We start from the raw sequence: 21,031 nt of genomic DNA, 5'->3' as shown, positions 1-21,031 counted from the left end.
CGATCACATTCCGGCATTAATCAGTCTGACATCCACGCCAGAACGCGACGTTGGAAGCTGCATTTAGCAGCCAGCGAAATTTTTAGAGCACAAGCCAATTTAGAGGATATATTTTTAGAAAACCTAAGCATCGATGAGATAAACGAAATGTTCACGAATTGTATCATTAATGCCGCACACTTAGCTATTCCTCAGTCTTCAGGTGTGGTGCGGCAAAAACACAAAGTGTGGTTTAGAAAGGAATGCAAGGAAGCAAAAAAAAACAACAACATAGAGCTTGGGGAAAATTTCGCAGGTACCCTACACATGAAAACCTCGTACGTTTTAAAAAGGCAAGAGCAAAAGCTCGGTACATCCGTCACAGTGCCGAGAAATCCTCATGGCAGAGTTACATTTCATCTATAAGCTGTCAGATAACATCAAAGAAAATGTGGGAACAGGTTCGGAAATTAAATGTCAACTTCTCACCGTTCACGATTCCTCTTTTGACAATACCTGGCCTACAAACAAGCATAGGAGAACGGCGAGACATTTTAGGGCAACACTTCGCTGCAGTTTCTAGTTCATCTCACTATAGGCAGTCCTTCCTGAAATACAAAAGTATTGCTGAAAAACAAAGACTTCCAACAAGTGGAGGTGTAAACCAACAACACTACAATTTAATCACTCTCCAAGAAATCAATGCTGTACTGTCTGCCGGCAAAAAAACTTCTCCTGGACCCGACCAGATACACTATCGAATGCTTGCCCATCTTTCCCAGCCTGCCATAGAGGCACTCTTGAATTTCTTTAACAAAATATTCACAGAAGGAAAAATACCTAAAGAGTGGAAGAAAGCCATCATAGTGCCATTCCTGAAACCTGTAAAACCACCAACTTCCCCAAGTAGCTATAGGCCGATAGCCCTCGCAAGCTGTCTCGCGAAATCTTTCGAAAGTGTCCTTAATAAAAGATTAACATTTGTCCTTGAATGCCGCGAACTTTTTGATGTCCATCAATGCGGTTATAAAAAGTGATGCTCAACAACAGACCATTTAGTTCGCCTCGAAAACACAGTAATAGAAGCTTTTATACACAAACGATACTGTCTTGCTGTTTTCTTCGATATGGAGAAAGCGTATGATACAACCTAGAGGTTTGGGATCCTCCGCGACCTGGGCAACCTAGGTATCCGCGGTAGGATGTTTAACATCCTCACTGACTTCCTTTCAGACCGTTCATTTCAAGTACGCCTGAGATCAACCCTGTCTAGGAGCTTCCTTCAAGAGAACGGGGTTCCTCAGGGGTGCATTTTAAGCACGACATTGTTTATTATAAAAATGAATTCGATAAGTAAAATAATCTCAAAGTCCATCCTGTATTCAGTGTACGTTGACGATCTTCAAATAGCCTGCACATCCTCAAACATACCAACATGTGAGAGACAAATACAGCTGACAATGAATAAACTAGTGACATGGGCAGATCAGAAAGGTATCCAGTTCTCCACACAGAAAACAGTAGCCATCCTTTTCTCGCTGAAACAAGGCATACAAGCCGACCCATTTATACATCTGAACGGAACTCAGATACCCGTCAAAAATGAGCATAACTTTCTAGGGATAACTTTTGACAAAAACTTAACTTCCTGCCTCATATAAACGCACTGAAAAAGAAAGCCTCCGGATCCCTAAATATACTGTCACGTAAACGTTGGGTTGCTGACAGGACATGTCTTTTACAAATCTATCGCTCAATGGTGCGCTCCACCTTAGACTATGGATGCATTGTTTATGGGTCAGCGAGACCTTCGTACCTGGAACGACTAGATCCAAAACATAATTTAGGCTTGCGTCTTTCCTCTGGTGTTTACAGGACGTCGCCGATAAATAGCCTTTATGTAGAAATCAATGAACCGTCACTTACAGATAGAAGATCCACGCTCACCTGCTGATATATTTTAAAACTCCGTTCACTGCCCAAACACTTAGGTTACCTAATAGTCACAAAATTCCCATCTAGAACATTGTTTAGCAATAACCCCCTCGCTATTAGGCCACTCCTCCTGCGTTTTGAAGAGATGTGCCAAAACCTCGGCGTACTAAATACATTACCTGACATTGCTCGGAGACGAGATCCACTACCTCCTTGGTACAATTTTCCTGAAATCTGTGATCTCACTCCTACTTAGTTCCATAAAAAACAAACTCCGCAACAATATATACTACAAGAATCCCTTGCACTCGAAGAAAAATACAGTAGTTTTACGCAGTTTTGTGCACATGGTTCATAAACAGACGTTTACGTAGGAAGTGCAGTGGTCCGAGAGAAGTCGGAGAAAACAGTACGACATCCACAGTGCTCATCCATCTTCACTGCAGAATGTTACGCAGTCTGTGCGGCCGTAGAAAAAATAGAAAACGAAAACCTCACCAACAGTATTATTTACACAGACTCCCTCAGTATACTTACCGCTCTGCCCTCTAGAAATGCAGTCACTCTGATTCTTGGTGACATCATACACAAGATAGTAACAGTGACAGCTCGAGGACAAAACATAAAACTCTGCTGGGTTCCCAGTCATGTCGGGATAAGAGGCGACGAGAGGGCGGATTTCTGCGCTGCTAGAGCTCGTGGCAAGGAAATAAAAAAAAGTAAATATACCTTTTGGGGATTGCATGAACATAGTACAGCGTAAATTAAGAGAAAAATGGCAGGCCGCATGGGACGGCGAAGTGAATAATAAACTACACTTGGTAAAACCGGTTTTAGGTGAATTTAAATCATGTGTTCACCAGTGAACGGAGTTTTAAAATATATCAGCAGGTGAGCGTGGATCTTCTATCTGTAAGTGACGGTTCATTGATTTCTACATAAAGGCTATTTATCGGCGACGTCCTGTAAACACCAGAGGAAAGACGCAAGCCTAAATTATGTTTTGGATCTAGTCGTTCCAGGTACGAAGGTCTCGCTGACCCATAAACAATGCATCCATAGTCTAAGGTGGAGCGCACCATTGAGCGATAGATTTGTAAAAGACATGTCCTGTCAGCAACCCAACGTTTACGTGACAGTATTTTGAGTATATTTAGGGATCCGGAGGCTTTCTTTTTCAGTGCGTTTATATGAGGCAGGAAGTTAAGTTTTTGTCAAAAGTTATCCCTAGAAAGCTATGCTCATTTTTGACGGGTATCTGAGTTCCGTTCAGATGTATAAATGGGTCGGCTTGTATGCCTTGTTTCAGCGAGAAAAGGATGGCTACTGTTTTCTGTGTGGAGAACTGGATACCGTTCTGACCTGCCCATGTCACTAGTTTATTCATTGCCAGCTGTATTTGTCTCTCACATGTTGGTACGTTTGAGGATGTGCAGGCTATTTGAAGATCGTCAACGTACACTGAATACAGGATGGACTTTGAGATTATTTTACTTATCGAATTCATTTTTATAATAAACAATGTCGTGCTTAAAATGCACCCCTGAGGAACCCCGTTCTCTTGAAAGAAGCTCCTAGACAGGGTTGATCTCAGGCGTACTTGAAATGAACGGTCTGAAAGGAAGTCAGTGAGGATGTTAAACATCCTACCGCGGATACCTAGGTTGCCCAGGTCGCGGAGGATCCCAAACCTCTAGGTTGTATCATACGCTTTCTCCATATCGAAGAAAACAGCAAGACAGTATCGTTTGTGTATAAAAGCTTCTATTACTGTGTTTTCGAGGCGAACTAAATGGTCTGTTGTTGAGCATCACTTTTTATAACCGCATTGATGGACATCAAAAAGTTCGCGGCATTCAAGGACAAATGTTAATCTTTTATTAAGGACACTTTCGAAAGATTTCGCGAGACAGCTTGCGAGGGCTATCGGCCTATAGCTACTTGGGGAAGTTGGTGGTTTTACAGGTTTCAGGAATGGCACTATGATGGCTTTCTTCCACTCTTTAGGTATTTTTCCTTCTGTGAATATTTTGTTAAAGAAATTCAAGAGTGCCTCTATGGCAGGCTGGGAAAGATGGGCAAGCATTCGATAGTGTATCTGGTCGGGTCCCGGAGAAGTTTTTTTGCCGGCAGACAGTACAGCATTGATTTCTTGGAGAGTGATTAAATTGTAGTGTTGTTGGTTTACACCTCCACTTGTTGGAAGTCTTTGTTTTTCAGCAATACTTTTGTATTTCAGGAAGGACTGCCTATAGTGAGATGAACTAGAAACTGCAGCGAAGTGTTGCCCTAAAATGTCTCGCTGTTCTCCTATGCTTGTTTGTAGGCCAGGTATTGTCAAAAGAGGAATCGTGAACGGTGAGAAGTTGACATTTAATTTCCGAACCTGTTCCCACATTTTCTTTCATGTTATCTGACAGCTTATAGATGAAATGTAACTCTGCCATGAGGATTTCTCGGCACTGTGACGGATGTACCGAGCTTTTGCTCTTGCCTTTTTAAAACGTACGAGGTTTTCATGTGTAGGGTACCTGCGAAATTTTCCCCAAGCTCTATGTTGTTGTTTTTTTTGCTTCCTTGCATTCCTTTCTAAACCACACTTTGTGTTTTTGCCGCACCACACCTGAAGACTGAGGAATAGCTAAGTGTGCGGCATTAATGATACAATTCGTGAACATTTCGTTTATCTCATCGATGCTTAGGTTTTCTAAAAATATATCCTCTAAATTGGCTTGTGCTCTAAAAATTTCGCTGGCTGCTAAATGCAGCTTCCAACGTCGCGTTCTGGCGTGGATGTCAGACTGATTAATGCCGGAATGTGATCGCTGCCATATGGGTTGTCGATAACGTCCCATTCAAAATCGTTAAAAACAGATGGAGAACTAAAAGACAAATGTAAACAGCTCATATTGCCCGAGGTTGGAGAGCAGTATATGGCCATTTCCGTGTTTAAAAGACATATATATTGTTTGTGAGAATAAAATCTTCGATTGTTTGCCCCCTAGAGTCGCAGCTTTCGCTTTCCCAAAAAGGGGAGTGAGCATTAAAATCCCCAACTACCAGATATGGCTCTGGAATTTCATCTATCAGTTCTTCTAGATCGTGGACTGTTAATGTAAAATGTGGAGGAATGTATACGGAACAGGTTGTTAGTGTTTTATAGCTGACGATGCTGACTGCAACCGCCTCAAGTTTTGTACTGAACTTGATTTCTTGAGCAGGGACGCCGCTTTGGACGACAATTGCGACGCCTCCCTAGAGTCGATTTCCCTCCTCGCGATCGCGTCTAAAAGTTTTATAATGTTTCAAGATATGCACATGTTGTGGACCAAGATTGGTCTCCTGAAGACATAAAACTATGGGTAACATTGACCCTAAAATATGTGTTATGTCACTAATTCCGCATAAGTCCTCTACAATTCCAGTGAATTCAAAAAGTCATGTTTATGCTTTTGAGAGAAAATGAAAGGGGATTTACTTATGTGGTGGGCCCGTTATGGGAGGCCTGTCTTTTTTTCGCTCAAGAGAGCTGTTCCGCCGCTGTAATGGAGGCGGAGTGGGCGTTGTATCCATCACCTCAACGTAGGTGCTGGAGGACCGCGCAGCCGCGGTTGTGTTAGCTTCAGGCCTGTCCCGACGTGGGGAGGACCTGCGGGATACCGACCAATGGACCGGCGCTCCCTGCTTTGGCGATGACAGGGCAGCTTTCGCTGGCCCTGCCTGGGGCGTGGATGGCCCTGCCATAGGCTCGGTGGAAGCGGCCTTGGCAGGTGCCGCAGAGCTGTGTGGTGCTACGCCCCTGCGCACCACACCAGCGAAGTTTGGTTTTGCTGTGAAGGAGAATGTGTTTGTAAGCGCAAAACGCCTTCTCGCTTATTTAAATGAAATGTTTTCCTTTGTCTTTATGGTGATTATCTCTTTCTTTCTTCCAGGACGGACACGCCCTGGAGTATGCAGCATGGTCTCCTTCACAGTTTGCACAGCACAGGGCTACGTCACATACATCAGACTGGTGACCATTCGAAGCAAATTTTGCGCAAGTTTTGCGACCGCGGCAGATCTGTGAGCCGTGGCCTAACCTTTGACAATTGAAACATCTGCGAGGTTTTGGTATGTATAGTCTTACATTGACTTTCAAATATCCCATGTCGATTGTGTCGGGCAAGGTGCTGGTGTTGAACGTGAGGATCATGTGTTTTTTTTATCTATTTCCTTATTGTCCTTCCGGGTTTTGATTCGGTGGGCATCCTTGACGTTTTGGTCGGCGAGTCCTTCGAGCATTTCTTTTTCAGTTATCTGAACAAAATCATTTTCTAATATTACGCCTCGGACAGTGTTAAGTGAGCGATGAGAAGTCACCGAGACCGGGATTTCTCCTATGGTCGTTAGGTTGGAGAGCTTAGAGTGTTCTACATTGTCACACAGTTCGAGCAATAAGCAGCCGCTGGCCATTTTTGAGAGCTTATAGCCAATGCCTAAGGTTTCAGACAAGCACTTTGACACAAGGAAGGGGGATATTATTCTTGTCTGTTTATCTTGTTCTTCACCGTGGATCACGTGATATTTGGGGAAAGCTACTTTTCTTTTTTGAAAGAAGTTGTCTGCCTCGTTCCGCCCTCTTTTGAGAGAGCGATCAGGTTTTGAAAGTAGGGGAGCCATAAAAAAATTGTTTTTCGGTCATGGTGCCAGCCACCCACCACGGAGTCCAACAAGGGGACGGGACAGGAACTTGATAGCAAGTCCTGCCCACCCCAGCCGTACACCTCAACTATAACCAAATTTGACGCAACTCAGGATAGTTGGTCACACAAGGTTAACGCTCGCCGCCTGGAAAGAAGGAAAAACCAAAAAGTGAGTAGGAGATAGAAGAGTTCTGAGAAAGAGATAGGAAAGTGAAAGATGGAGGGGAGGATAGGAAAAGGCGACTGCTGATTTCCCCCGGTCGGGTCAGGCCGGAGGTGCCGTCTACAGGAAGCTGGGGCCAAAGTGGTGTGTTGCCTCCGCCGAGGGGCCTTAAAGGTCAAAACGCTCGGCATCGGCTCAACCACCAGGATTCCCTTTTCCCCGAACACGGCGATGCCTCCCACGGCGAGGCGCAGGTGCTCGGGTCCGTGGTGATGCACTGTTCACCATCATCCCCCTGGGGGGATGTCCCTGCGGATGCTCAGGAACCCGTGGTGTCGCCACTCACCAACACCTGCAAGCTGCAGACGCCCCCCTGCGGGGAGCGCCTTTGTTTATTCCGAACTATCGAGTTAGAGTGACGCTGTAGTTAGCGAGCTCATCTCGCACTCCGGAGGCCCTGGTTCGATTCCCTAACTCTACCAATTTGCTACTCGGTTTTATTTATTAATGCTTCTGGTATTTTTCGCTCACGGCCAACGCCGCCGAGGCCAACGACACCGGCTTTTCTGCGTCACGGGGCCCTTAACGCTGTCGCGGTAATACAACGTGCCTCTGTTGGTGTACTACAGTCGCAGCTTGTTAAGTGCTTTTGAAGGCAACATACAGATGACTCAAAAGAGCATTCTTGGTATGCCGGATAGAGCTAGAAATCGAAATATACTGATATGCGGCGGCATAACCGTCGCATTGAAAAGTACATCGACGACCAGTTTATACTCGGTAATTATTCTCAAGCCTGAAAAGAGTATCATGAATACCTCCCCCCCCTCCTCTCAATTTCTGGTGTATGGTGTAGAAGAGCTGTGTTTGTCAATTGCCGGTTCGTGCGTGAATGAGCGACAGGCTTCAATACGAACAAGTATACACGAAGCAGGTTGCCAAGTATTGACACATATGAAGTACTCAGCGACGTACTGGTGGTAACCGCGTATGAGACACCCCTGCCCGCAGGCCATCGACTGTCTGAGGGTTCATCCCAGATTATAAGCTTCTCCTATTACGTGCACATCAGTAGTGTCTGTACACTCCTTCCATCATCATTTTGGCTTTCCTGTCTCACAGGATTCTCAGAATTGTTTTTATCTGAAAAACTTTTTAATCACTTTTTGTTTTGTTTTTCGTTTGTGTTCTGAGGTCGAACAGCTGACCTCAACCTCACAATTTGAGGTTGAGGTGAGGTTGAGTGGGGTCAGCAGTGGCCTCAGAAAAAGTGAGGTGACGGCTTCAAAGGAGACCTCAACCTCAACTGATGAGGTTGAGGTTGAGTGAGGTCGCCAAATTCTTTTTGAGGTTGAGGTGAGGTCCAGATTTTTTAGGTCAAATGCCCACCTCTGCCCCGACTGAACACTGCACATACAGAGTGTAACAAAGAGCACGCAACCAGAAGATCCCGGGGCTAGAGGTGCAAGCATATTTTTCGTGTGTGTCTGGCCGGTGTATTGTCCTTGACTTTTCCCTGAATAGCATTGAGTGGCGCATTGTTGTCGTGTATGCACCGAATGGGGTAGAAGAAAGAGTTGCTTTTTTCCAAAGCCTCCTAGAACGCGTTTGCACGGAGAGGCAGCTCATCGTCTTAGGTGACTTCAATTGTGTCCTAAATGCTCGCGATAAGTCAAGCATCCGGGGGTTTCGAGACAGGAGCACTGAAGTGTTGATCAGAATTATTGCTAACGGAAACCTCGAAGATGTGGCTGAATGTCTTGAGGGTGCGCGGGCAGTAAAGTTCACCCATTTTCAGGGCTCAAGCCATGCACGGCTGGACCGCATTTATACATCAGTTGACCTTGCCCCTATATGCAGCCAGTACGAAGTTGTGGGAGTGTCCTTCTCAGACCACTGTTTAGTTGAGTGCTGCCTCGGAAGTGTCAAGCGAAGCAAGGCATTTTCATGGGAAATGTGGAAGCTAAACAACACGCTTCTTCGCGACGATGTCTACTACCGAGCAGTAAAGGATGAAATAGGAAAAATAAACCCGTGCAAGACCCTGAAGATATGGCAACAGTGGGAGTTAAGCAAAGAATCTTTAAAAATCAAAGCAATAGAAAGGGCCACTTGTATTCGGTATAAGAAAAAACAAGACGAAGCTGAGTTAAAGGCACTACTGCAAACGTTGCTGAAGCAGGAATGCAAGGCGCCTGGGAAATGGATTGAAGATGTCAGGAAAACCAAGCAAAAGATAGAACTCATGGAAGAACGGCGTTATCGCGGAGCACTGGTGAGGGCGAGGGCGGAAGACACAGCTGCTGGCGAAGCGCCATCAAAACGTGCTCTCGGTTTAGAAAAAGCCCAGGCTGAAAGTAATCACATCGATAAAATAGAATGGGGGGGGGGGGTATCTTATCGGCAGACAATGACCACATCGAAGCAGCCTTTACAAAATTCTACCAGAGGCTTTTTTCGTGGCATCCGGCAGACGCAGTTGCATTTAAGCATCAGTTTCTTGGTGCAATGCCACGGCTGGACGAAGAAAGGAAAAAGAAAATGGAACTAGAAATAACTGAAAACCAAGTAGGGCATGCGATAGATGAATTAAACCTCGGAAAATCACCAGGACCAGATGGATTCAGTGCGGCATTTTATAAAGAATTTAAGCATGAAATTGCCCCGGTGCTATGTACAATGTTTAACGAAGCCTATGGAATAAACTTTTTGCCTCCGTCTTTTGGGACCTCCCATACGGTACTCATACCGAAAACTGATGATATAGAGAAATTAAAATCTGTTACCGCATATCGACCGATAGAACTCACTAATGTGGACTACAAAATTTTTATGAAGGTATTGGCGCGAAGACTACAGACAGTGATAAAGGAAATTGTTGGACCCCACCAGACATGTCGAATAAAAGGGCGATCGATTTTTTCCAACATTCACAAAGCACGCAGTGTACTTGAAACCTGCGATGCAATTAATGGGCGGGTGGCTATGCTTCAGATTGATCTCGAAAAAGCTGTTGATTGTGCTTCTCATGAAATCTTGTTTTCCGTTTTAGACCATGTGAATGTCGGTTCAGTTATCCGCGAGGGTGTAGCCCTGGCGTATCGAAACTGCACGACAAGATTGATTGTTAACAAGTGCCTGGGGGCCCCCATTAGCGTGCAGCGTTCGGTGCGTCAGGGCTGCCCCCTCAGCCCTCTCTTATTTTGTATTTACATCGAAACACTGTGTAGGAAAATATTAGAAGACAATAGTATTAATGGCTTTAGGTTGCAAGCTGCTGAAGTTAAGCTTCTGGCGTATGCTGACGACGTTGCTGTATTCACGGTTGATCAGGAGAGCATAAGCGAAGCTGTCGGGTGTGTACGCGAGTTCAGCGAAGTCACCGGTAGCGGGGTTAATTGGTCCAAATGCCTCGGACTCTGGCATGGATGGTGGCCATCCCACCCGGACCATTTTGCCAACGTACCGTGGACGACGACACCGGGCAAGTATATGGGCGTTCCGCTCGATGCTTATCGCGAAAGCGAGGAGTATTGGAAACAGCAAACGAAAGAAGCACGTGACAGAGCTGGAAAGTGGAAAGGCATCAATTTCTCCATTTTCGCCAGAGCTACAGTCTGCCACCTGTTTTTTATTAGCAAGCTCTGATATGTGATGCAGGTTTTGCATTGCTCTCGGGTGCACATTCAGAAGTTACACCGGATTTTTGCCGTCTCTATATGGGCTTCCGAATGGGAACGTTGCAGCCGAACGAACCTGTTCCGGCGGGTAAAAGACGGGGGGTTGGGGCTAGGGCACCTCTTTTTAAGGCAGCTGGTGAACCGTTTTTTGTTTTTTCGCGACGTCTCAGACCCGTTCTTGCGCACCGTGTGCCAGGTGAGGCTGCGGCGATTGCTGCCCCAGTTTGTTGTTACCACAGAAGAGCTCTCGGGTGGGATTTTTGGTTACTACAAAGAGATTGTAGCAAGTGTTAGGTTTCTTTCAGCGCGTTTTTATAGCGATTATTTGTATAAAACTAAAAGAAAGAAGTTGTACTATGATCTTTGTGATATTGTTTTCCCAGAGTCTATGTACAGGGCCTTGTACAGTGGAGGTCCTGGAGCTGATGTTTTAAAAAGGGTAAAGAAAATGCAGGTGCCACCAGGAGTAAAGACCTTCTTTTTTAAATTACACACCGGGACACTCCCAGTTAAAAAGTTTTTGGAAGGAAAGGATTTCTTTTTACCGTGGGGATCGAACTGTTTCATTTGTAAACAGCCCGAAACAATAGACCATGTTTTTTTGCATTGCTGGGAAGGGGTTTATTTTTTGGATGTGTTACAAAGGACAATAAAGAAAGAGCTACCACTTGACGCGCAGGGAATTCGTTATTTAAGCACAGACAATGAGGATGGGGTACCATTTGATCTCATAATGCTCTTGGGCCTCCACAGTATATGGCGCTCCAGAATGGCAGGCTATTATTGTGACAAAGACGCACGACCTGCCCGAATTTATTTTCGGGAAAGAATGGACTGCTTTCTGGCCATCCAGAAAGCAGCTGCGGAGCCTCCCGAGTGGCTCTCGAGGCTAGAGCCGCTCTGTATGCTTCGTGAATTTTAGTATGACGAAGCCAGACTCATGATGGCTGACCACGACAGTGTCGTATGTACATAGCGTTTTGTGTGTTTTTTGTTGAGTGTTTTTTGTGTAAATCGTATGGGTCAAAACCAGGCAATAAAGAAAAAAAAAAGAATACAGAGTGTAACGTGTCAATCATTCCACAATTCGACCGCACTTTCCGACGCCGGGAATCGAACCCGGGCCTCCTGGGTGAGAGCCAGGTATCCTAGCCACTAGACCACGCCGGAACACGACGATGAGGAGCACGAGGGCGTTCTAGGCATTATGCGTCGTAAAAGAGAAACAAAAGTACCAAAAAGAAGCGTAGGTCTCACCGAGATTTCGAATCGGATCGCTGAATACAGAGTGTAACGTGTCAACCATTCCACAATGCGACCGCACTTTCCGACGCCGGGAATCGAACCCGGGCCTCCTGGGTGAGAGCCAGGTATCCTAGCCACTAGACCACGCCGGAACACGACGATGAGGAGCAAGAGGGCGTTCTAGGCATTATGCGTCGTAAAAGGGAAACAAAAGTACCAAAAAGAAGCGTAGGTCTCACCGAGATTTCGAATCGGATCGCTGAATACAGAGTATAACGTGTCAACCATTCCACAATGCGACCGCACTTCCCGACGCCGGGAATCGAGCCCGGGCCTCCTGGGTGAGAGCCAGGTATCCTAGCCACTAGACCACGCCGGATTTTTTTTCTTTATTGCCGGTAAACAATACATACGCAGAAATAAAAATCTCCAGCCACACTTTGGCCGAGACAATGGTTAAAACATTTTCATATTAATCAGTTCATCCATAACTGCCACCCAGTCCGGCGGCTGGGGTTGACTGCGGAGAACATCTCTAAGGAAAACTGCACTTTCTATAAAGTTTTCTCTCACTGGTCGCACATTTGTGTCGGCGTGCCTGGCCGCCATTCTCGTTTTCCAGATGCTGTGGAGGCCCAGTAGCATAAACATGTCGTAAGGAACCTCCTCACTTTCTATAGGTAGAAACCGGATGCCATAAGGAGTTACAGGTAGTTCTTTCTTCAATGTTCTTTGCAAGATGTCCCTGTGGAAAACCGGGTCCCAGCAGTCGATAAACACATGTTCGATGGTCTCGGGTTTTTTGCAGAGTATGCAGTCGGTGGTCCAGGCCACAAAAATGCCTTTATCGTTTAGCCATGTTTTCACCGGAAGGGTACCAGTATGAAGTTTAAAGAAAAAGGATTTGACAGTCGGTCTTACCGGCATCTTCTTAACTCGCTTTAGCACATCTTTGCCTGGGCCTCCGCAGTAAAAGGAACGGTATAAGGGAGCAGGTATAAATATATCTACCAAATCTTTGTACAGTTTTTTCCTGGGTACAGCACATAGATACTGTGTTGAAAAGTGAGCGTTCAAAGTGCGAAAGGCTGCCACAACTTCACGCAAAAAACCTGTTACAGCACGATTCGTGGCCGGGTAACTGGACACAACAAATTCCGGCAACACGTTGCCTAAGCGCACCTGCAACATTGTGCGCAACAAAGGATCGGTTTGATCACGTAGAAACAAAAATCTTGAGACAACTTGCTTCAAAAACAAACTAGAAAGACCAAGGCCGCCTCTTTTTACCGGAAGGAAGAGATTAACTCGACTTGTTCGCTCCCAATTTGAGCTCCAAATAAAGACAGCAAACACTCTATGCAGCTTCTGCAGGTTTGCTCTGGTAATGAGTACGAACTGCAATAAATACCAAATTCTGGCTATTAAAAATACATTGCACACATTTGCACGCGCGATAACAGACAGGTCACGTCCTTTCCAGCCATCCGCTTTTTCCCTTGCACTCTGCGTTATCTCACCCAACAACTCCGTACTGCTTTTATAGTGCTCCAAGGGTACCCCCAAGTACTTCGCAGTGGAGGTCGTCCATTTCATGTTAGCAAACACGGCAGGTGTGCTGTCCCAATCACCGTGCCAAAAACCTATGCACTTATCCCAGTTAATTTCGGACCCGGTCTTTTTGCAATATTACCCCGCAACTTTCACAACTTCTTTAACGCTTTCTTGATCCGCGCAAAAAACAGCAATATCATCAGCGTAAGCAGGCACTTTTACTTGCGCCGACAGAAGAGTGAAACCGCAGATTCCATCATTGTGTAACAGTGATAACAGAAAAGGCTCAAGGTAGATCGCAAAGAGCAAAGGCGAGAGCGGGCAACCCTGCCTGACCGAAGAACCCACAGGTACAGGTTCAGTCAGCTGTTTGTTCACTATAATTCGGGTAACACAGTTGTCGTACGCCATCTGTACACCTTGTATTATCACAGAGCCGACGTTGGCATATTCTAGAATGGCGAAAAGAACGTCGTGCGACACTCGATCGAAGGCCTTTGCAAGGTCAAGCTGTATCATGGCAACTCGGCCCCCGAAGGCATCGCAGCCTTCAAGAACAGTTCTAGCAATGTGAACATTTGTTCCAATGGTGCGACCTTTAATACCGCACGTTTGGTGGGGCCCTACAAGGTCCTTTATGACCTTTTGCAGTCTGTTGGCAAGAATCTTCATAAACACTTTATAGTCAACGTTGGTTAGGCTTATCGGCCGATAAGCCCCAACGGACAGAAGTTTAGCCTGGTCCTCACTCTTGGGTATTAAAACCACGTGTGCTGTTTTAAATGATGGTGGCATTTTCTTTGTCTCATAAATTTCGGTGAAGACGCAGTGTAGAGCTTGGGTGAGTTCGGCTTTGAACTTCTTATAAAATTCGCTACCTAGGCCGTCAGGACCGGGAGATTTTCCGGCACTCAGCTCTTCGATTGCTCTTCCCACTTCGCTTACGCTGATTGGTACCTCCAGCCCTTGTTTTATATCGTCTCCTAGTTTTGGCATACGGGACAAGAACGTGTTTGCAAACCCCTCTTCTTCAAGCCGTCGTCGCCCAAGCAATTCCCGATACTGCTCATCAAACGCCAACTGAATCACTTTGCTATCATTCGTTACCTCGTTTCTGTACCTGATTTGTCTTACTTCATTCTGAGTCGCGTACTTCTTTTCGTCACTAAGCGAGCGTTTAGTAGGTGCTTGGTCAAGCCAGAGACGTTCAGCACGGGCCCGTATCATGGCAGCTGTATACTTGTCTTTTTCGATAATCTCAAGTTTACTTTTTGTATCTCTTATTTCTTTCTTATATCTTCCCGGCTGGGAACTTTCCAGGCTTACGAGCAAGTCAAGTTGGCAATGTAGTTCTTTTTCTTTAACACGTTTATCGTGGCATATAATGCTTGCCCTTTGAATCGCGTTTACTTTCACTTGCTGTTTGAAATTTTCCCACGTAATTACCCAGTTCCCAGGCTCTGCTGATAGCAATACTTTAATGCATTCATTAACTTTAATGCCGAAGCGTTCATCCTCGAGTAACTGTGCGTTAAACTTCCACAGGTCCCACGAGAAACGAGATTTCTTGTCTTTTTTCCCCAGGGTAAAAGAAACTAAGCTGTGGTCGGTAAAAGACATATGTTTCACCTCGTAGCTATTGCACAAAGGAATCAGATCAAGCGACACATACGCTCTGTCAAGTCTCGCGTGACTTTCGCCCTGGAAGTGAGTAAAATGCGGCGCTACCGAAAGAACTTCAGCAACATCATCTAAACCATTTTCTTGCACAATCGAATTCAACAATTCCGCACTTTTGTCACGAAGTAGTCTTTTTGTAATTCTATCCTCTGCTTTACAAATGCAGTTAAAGTCGCCCAACAGCACAATTAACCGTTCACAGCACACATATTGTTCAAGGCGCTCAAAAAATTCCTTGCGTTCGTTCTCCCTGTTAGGGGCATACACGCATATGACTCTCCATAGCAAAATGCAATAAAAAAAATCCACTACAACCAAACGGCCAGTTTGACACACAGTTAAATTGTGCTCCAAAATCCCCAGAGAATTCCTAATAAATACAGCACAACCGCCCGATGTGCCAGAGGAATGGCACACACAAACATTGTAGCGTGCCGTAAAAGGCTGCACCATAAGGTCCGCCTGTTCCTGTCTTTCCACTTTCGTCTCCTGTACGGCTATTATGTCTAGGTCATTATCAACGAACAGTCGGCTTAGTTGGTACTGACGCTTCTTGGAAGCCAGTCCCCTGACATTAATTGTTGCAATGCGCAACGCTCTAAGAGGTGTAGAAGCCATCTATACAGTTTAGGTACAGGAGCCATATGGTGCATACCTCGGGACACAAGGCGACGGTGCGGGTGACTTGCCGAGTCTAAGGTGTTCGATGGGTGCGGTGGCGGTAATCCAACATCTTTTACACAAGTGCCTCTTGTGTATGGACTAGAAAATCAGCCCATGCAGTCCGACACCGAAAAAGGCCATTTCACGCCCACAGAAACCACTCACAGGGCACTCACTCCAACTAAGGCGGCGGCTTAGCCGCCGCTCGTTGATCGGCCTGTACATTCGGCCGCGGTTTCAACGTCGGTCGCCTGACACCAACAGTCTTCTGCGGTGGCTCGTCGCCTTCGCTCACTTTGGGCTCTCCATTCGCACTGTGCTCGTGCAGTCGCTTCCCTGCTTGGTTGCTGGTTGATGCATGTGACACTTCCATGCTGTCACCATGCTGGGGAACGACGGGAGCTGACGCCCCACTGCTCAAGACTTCGTCCTGTGACATTCCTTGTGTGCTACGAGGTACATTCCTTGTGTGTGCTACGAGGTACATTCCTTGTGTGTGCTACGAGGTACATTCCTTGTGTGTGCTACGAGGTTCCGCGTTCGACGGCGCGGCGTAGACGGAGACCCAGATGACAGCGGCATCATCAATTACCCAGCCATGCTCTTTGAGTGACGACCAGAACGAAGGGGTTTAAGCCCAACCGGACCCAACCGGACCCGCCGCCGCCGCCGCGGGGAAACGGGCTTATCCTCCCCAATTGGCGTGGCGTTTCCAGGGGCGGTCCTTCCGAGCACATTCCAGGACAAGGGAACTGTCAGCGGGCCGGAGCGCGCCTTACCTTGAGGAGCGAGTGTCAGTTGATGGATGGAGAAAGGAGGCCGGTGACCCGCGGGAACTGTCAGCAAGCCAGAGCGCGCCTTACCACAGCCGACGCTATGCGCTACCTCGAAGACAACCTTCTTTCCCTCGGACTCAGCACGTGAGGGGGGCGAGACCACCAAGTGCGGTGGTATGCTTGTGCGCCCAAGTGAAAGCCCTAGCCCCCCCTCCTTCCCCTCCGGCGTGGGCGTCCTCACCCTAGGGAGTGTGGAGAAGAGGATATAAAAATAGACAAGCAGTACGGAAGAGGGACGCTCAGGAAGACATCGTTCGCCAAGAGGGCCTTCAGCGCCGAAGCCCGACGGCGTGCAGCTTCTGCCAGCAACCGCTCGAGCCCAACGCCGGAGCCACTCCATCGCCCCCATGAAGTCGTCGGCACGTAAGCTCGGACGCCCCAGCCTCTGATGTATAATCTTAATCATGTGTAATTATTGAATATACCTGTTTGTTTAAACTGAGCTATACGGTGTCTCTTTGCCTCTCCGTCCCGTGTGGACCTGCGCATTATGGGGGTCATCACAGTCCGTTGGCGCCTTGACTTCTGCAGGTTGCGCTGCCTGTTGCTGCCGCTTACTGCTGGGCTCCTCTATACGCTTGTGGATATTTCCGGAGGGGGCACAGCTGGGGTCTTCTCCACCCTGTCCCCTGCCTCTGCTGAAGCATCTTCCGCGTCAGCCTCGTCCATGACAAGTTCGGACGAGATGTTAGTGTTGACTGGGACGGCAGCACTCGCGTACGTGCGTACGCAGCTGCTTTCTTCGTGCCCGTAGAGACGACAGGCGCCGCATCGTGGAACCTTGCACTAACGGCGAATGTGCCCAGTACCGTGGCAGCGCAGACACAGCGGAGCTCTGCCCGGTACAGCCACGAGAGCCAGCTCACCGCCAACCCTGACTTCGTGAGGGAGGTCTTCCAGCTTCACGCCAGGGTTCATTTTCAATGAAACCAAGCGTGTCGTCGACCCCTTGCTGGCGACACCCTGGACGCGCCACCGCTCCTTGGTGACTTCGCTCACCTTGCCGTACGGAGCAAAGGCTACCCTCACGTCTTCGTCGGGCACGTTGTGCAGCAGCCAGTGCAGCTTGATGCGGACGTCCTGGTTTGTCGGGTCGATGACGAGACAGCGGCGGTCCTTGACTTTCAGTTCGCCGGCAGAAAGGATTTTCGTCACCGCCTCAGCACTCGCGAAAGTAACAGCCCATACATGGCTCATGCGATACGCCCCCAAGGCGATAACCTCGGGGAGCAGCATCAGCTGAGCCAGCGCATCCCTGAAATCTTCGACCCGATAAGGACGGGCCCGCACGTCAGCGTGCAAAAAAACTGTGTTTAACACAACACGTCCTGTAGGAAGGGTAGGCAGAATCACCTGATACTCTTCATCCGAGGCAAAAGCCCTGTTTCCGCGGCCAGACATGGCCGCTGTAGCTGCTCCAACGGAGCCCGTCATCGCACGACCGTCACGCTCGGTGGCCGGAAGTCGAATCCACTAGACCACGCCGGAACACGAAGATGAGGAGCAAGAGAGCGTTCTAGGCATTATGCGTCGTAAAACGGAAACAAAAGTACCAAAAAGAAGCGTAGGTCTCACTGAGATTTCGAATCGGATCGCTGAATACAGAGTGTAACGTGTCAACCATTCCACAATGCGACCGCACTTTCCGACGCCGGGAATCGAACCCGGGCCTCCTGGGTGAGAGCCAGGTATCCTAGCCACTAGACCACGCCGGAACACGACGACGAGGAGCAAGAGGGCGTTCTAGGCATTATGCGTCGTAAAAGAAAAAGAAAAGTACCAAAAAGAAGCGAAGGTCTCACCGAGATTTCGAATCGGATCGCTGAATACAGAGTGTAACGTGTCAACCATTCCACAATGCGACCGCACTTTCCGACGCCGGGAATCGAACCCGGGCCACCTGGGTGAGAGCCAGGTATTCTAGCCACTAGACCACGCCGGAACACGACGATGAGGAGCAAGAGGGCGTTCTAGGCATTATGCGTCGTAAAAGGGAAACAAAAGTACCAAAAAGAAGCGTAGGTATCACCCAGATTTCGAATCGGATCGCTGAATACAGAGTGTAACGTGTCAACCATTCCACAATGCAACCGCACTTTCCGACGCCGGGAATCGAACCCGGGCCTCCTGGGTGAGAGCCAGGTATCCTAGCCACTAGACCACGCCGGAACACGACGACGAGGAGCAAGAGGGCGTTCTAGGCATTATGCGTCGTAAAAGGGAAACAAAAGTACCAAAAAGAAGCGTAGGTCTCACCGAGATTTCGAATCGGATCGCTGAAATCAGAGTGTAACGTGTCAACCATTCCACAATGCGACCGCACTTTCCGACGCCGGGAATCGAACCCGGGCTTCCTGGGTGAGAGCCAGGTATCCTAGCCACTAGACCACTTTTTTTTCTTTATTGCCGGTATTTTGACCCACATGAAAAAAAAGCACATATTCATACATAAGCACTAAAACACAATCAACATCTTTGTTAAAACAACGGCCGCTCAGCTTGTGCGGTCACGCTCATGCTAAAATTCCTTCATCGCCAATAATAACTCAACACGTGACAGCCACTCTGGACTACATTCCAGCATTTTTTTCTCCTGAACAAAGTTGCTTATGCTTTCTTTGAAATATTGACGTGCCGGTCTTGCATCGAGATCGGCGTGCCTACTGCCATTCTGCATTTCCAAATACTGTGTAGGGCTATTAGCATGATCAAATCAAATGGGGTACCGTCATCACTTTCAATTGGCAAGTAGCGAATTCCGTACCCATCAAGCGGAAATTCTTTTTTGATTGTGCGCTGAAGCACATCCCAAAGGAACACAGCATCCCAGCATTCAAGGAACACATGCTCAATTGTCTCCTCCTTTCTGCATATTATACAGTGAGTACCCCAGGGAACAAAAAACCCTTTTTCAGCCATCCACGGCTTGACAGTCAGAGTTCCAGTGTGTAATTTGAAAAAGAAAGTCTTAACACCAGACGGGACTAACATTGCCTTAACACGCTTTAGTACCTTGTTACCTATACCTTCCCTGTAAAGGGACCGATATAAAGGCACGGGGAGAACCACACTACAGAGGTCTTTATACAGTTTTTTCCGGTTGACTTCACTCAGGTATTGCAGTGAAAACCGCGCCATCAAAAACCTACATGAAACCACAACTTCGCGTAGAAAACCATGCACTCCACCGGGCATACTGCCAGCAGAGACAACCATATTAGGCAAGTGCTTCCCCAGGCGAAGTTGACAGACAGTGTGTAGAAACGGGTGCTTAACGTCCCGAAGAAATAAATACCGATTGACAACCTGTCTCAAAAACAAATGTGACAAACTGAGTCCTCCATTTCGAACTCGTAGAAATAAATTGGTGCGGCTTGATCTTTCCCAGGAAGATGCCCACACGAACACTGCAAACACCCGATGAAATTTTTGGATATGAACCCTGGAGCAATGCAAGACTTGAAGGACATACCAAAGTTTGCTCACTAAAAATATGTTGCAAATTGTGGCTCTCGAGAACATTGAACAATTCCAGCCATTCCATTTATTCACTCTTTCCCTCATTTTATCCACTTCACTCCTCCAGTAGGCCTCGCTGTCTTTGTAACACTCAAGAGGAACTCCCAAGTATTTAACAGGAGTCGTAGTAAAACTCATGTTGGCAAAAGTGTCTGGGGCCTCCGGCCAATCCTCGTGCCAGAATCCCAGGCACTTACTCCAGTTTACCGCGCTGCCACTGGCCGCACAAAAACTTTTAACACACTTAACAGCCTGTGTTACACTGTCGTAATCATTACAAAACATGGCTATATCATCCGCATAAGCCAACAGTCGGACTTCTAACTGATGTAGTTTAAAACCGCGCATACAATCGCTCTGTATCACGCTCAAACAAAATGACTCTATATACAAACAAAACAACAGTGGCGAAAGAGGGCAACCCTGGCGCACCGAGCGTTTGACTGGAATGCGTGTACCCTCAACCTTGTTGACAATTAGACTTGTCGTGCAATCCTGGTACGCCATGGCGACCCCGCCTCGAATAATTCTACCCACATTCACATGATCTAGAATCCACAAAAGAATTTCATGAGGCACCCTATCGAAAGCTTTCTCCAGATCAATTTGGATCATTGCCACTTGTGTGCCCATTGCGTCGCAGCACTCAAGGATACTACGCGCTACATGTATATTTGAGAAAATAGATCGGCCTTTAATTCCGCACGTTTGATGCGGCCCCACCAGGTCAGTAATGACTGTCTGCAATCGCTTAGCCAAAATTTTCATCATTATCTTATAGTCTCCATTTGTGAGGCAAATTGGACGGTAAGAAGTTACTCTGCGCAATACAGAGGGGTCTTCTGATTTCGGTATAAGAACAGTGTGGGAGGATGTGAAGGACGGCGGCAGTACATTGAGATCGAATGCCTCATTATAGACAGCAGCTAAAACTGGTGAAATTATTCCTTTTAGACGTTTGTAAAAGGCTGAGGTCAGACCATCCGGGCCCGGAGACTTCCCCGGCTGCAAGCTTTCAATAGCGTTTTCCACCTCCTCTACTGAGATAGCTGCCTCCAATAGTTCCTTCGTACTGTCGTCTAGGCTGGGCATCAA

General features: G+C 47.2%; 1 protein-coding gene and 6 non-coding genes across 7 annotated transcripts in view; all 7 read right to left on the bottom strand.

Moving 5' to 3' along the window:
• Window positions 1-6,727: 6,727 nt before the first annotated feature.
• The window catches only part of LOC144115823 (uncharacterized), a 43,227-nt gene continuing 28,923 nt past the window's right edge, over window positions 6,728-21,031 (bottom strand). The window contains exon 2 of the mRNA XM_077650326.1: window positions 6,728-6,741. Within this exon, the coding sequence (XP_077506452.1) occupies window positions 6,728-6,741 (14 nt within the window). The remainder of the gene's footprint in view (window positions 6,742-21,031) is intronic.
• Window positions 11,538-11,609, bottom strand: TRNAE-CUC (transfer RNA glutamic acid (anticodon CUC)). The gene has a single exon. It is a non-coding gene; the product is annotated as a tRNA-Glu (tRNA).
• On the bottom strand, window positions 11,765-11,836 carry TRNAE-CUC (transfer RNA glutamic acid (anticodon CUC)). Its single transcript has one exon. It is a non-coding gene; the product is annotated as a tRNA-Glu (tRNA).
• Window positions 11,991-12,063, bottom strand: TRNAE-CUC (transfer RNA glutamic acid (anticodon CUC)). Its single transcript has one exon. It is a non-coding gene; the product is annotated as a tRNA-Glu (tRNA).
• On the bottom strand, window positions 18,061-18,132 carry TRNAE-CUC (transfer RNA glutamic acid (anticodon CUC)). The gene has a single exon. It is a non-coding gene; the product is annotated as a tRNA-Glu (tRNA).
• TRNAE-CUC (transfer RNA glutamic acid (anticodon CUC)) lies at window positions 18,288-18,359 on the bottom strand. Its single transcript has one exon. It is a non-coding gene; the product is annotated as a tRNA-Glu (tRNA).
• On the bottom strand, window positions 18,515-18,586 carry TRNAE-CUC (transfer RNA glutamic acid (anticodon CUC)). The gene has a single exon. It is a non-coding gene; the product is annotated as a tRNA-Glu (tRNA).

The sequence above is a fragment of the Amblyomma americanum genome, chromosome 1 (genome assembly GCF_052857255.1).
Source record: "Amblyomma americanum isolate KBUSLIRL-KWMA chromosome 1, ASM5285725v1, whole genome shotgun sequence".
Lineage (NCBI taxonomy): Eukaryota > Metazoa > Arthropoda > Arachnida > Ixodida > Ixodidae > Amblyomma > Amblyomma americanum.
Note: the sequence above shows the minus strand (reverse complement) of the source record. Positions and strands in the feature narration are given on the sequence as shown.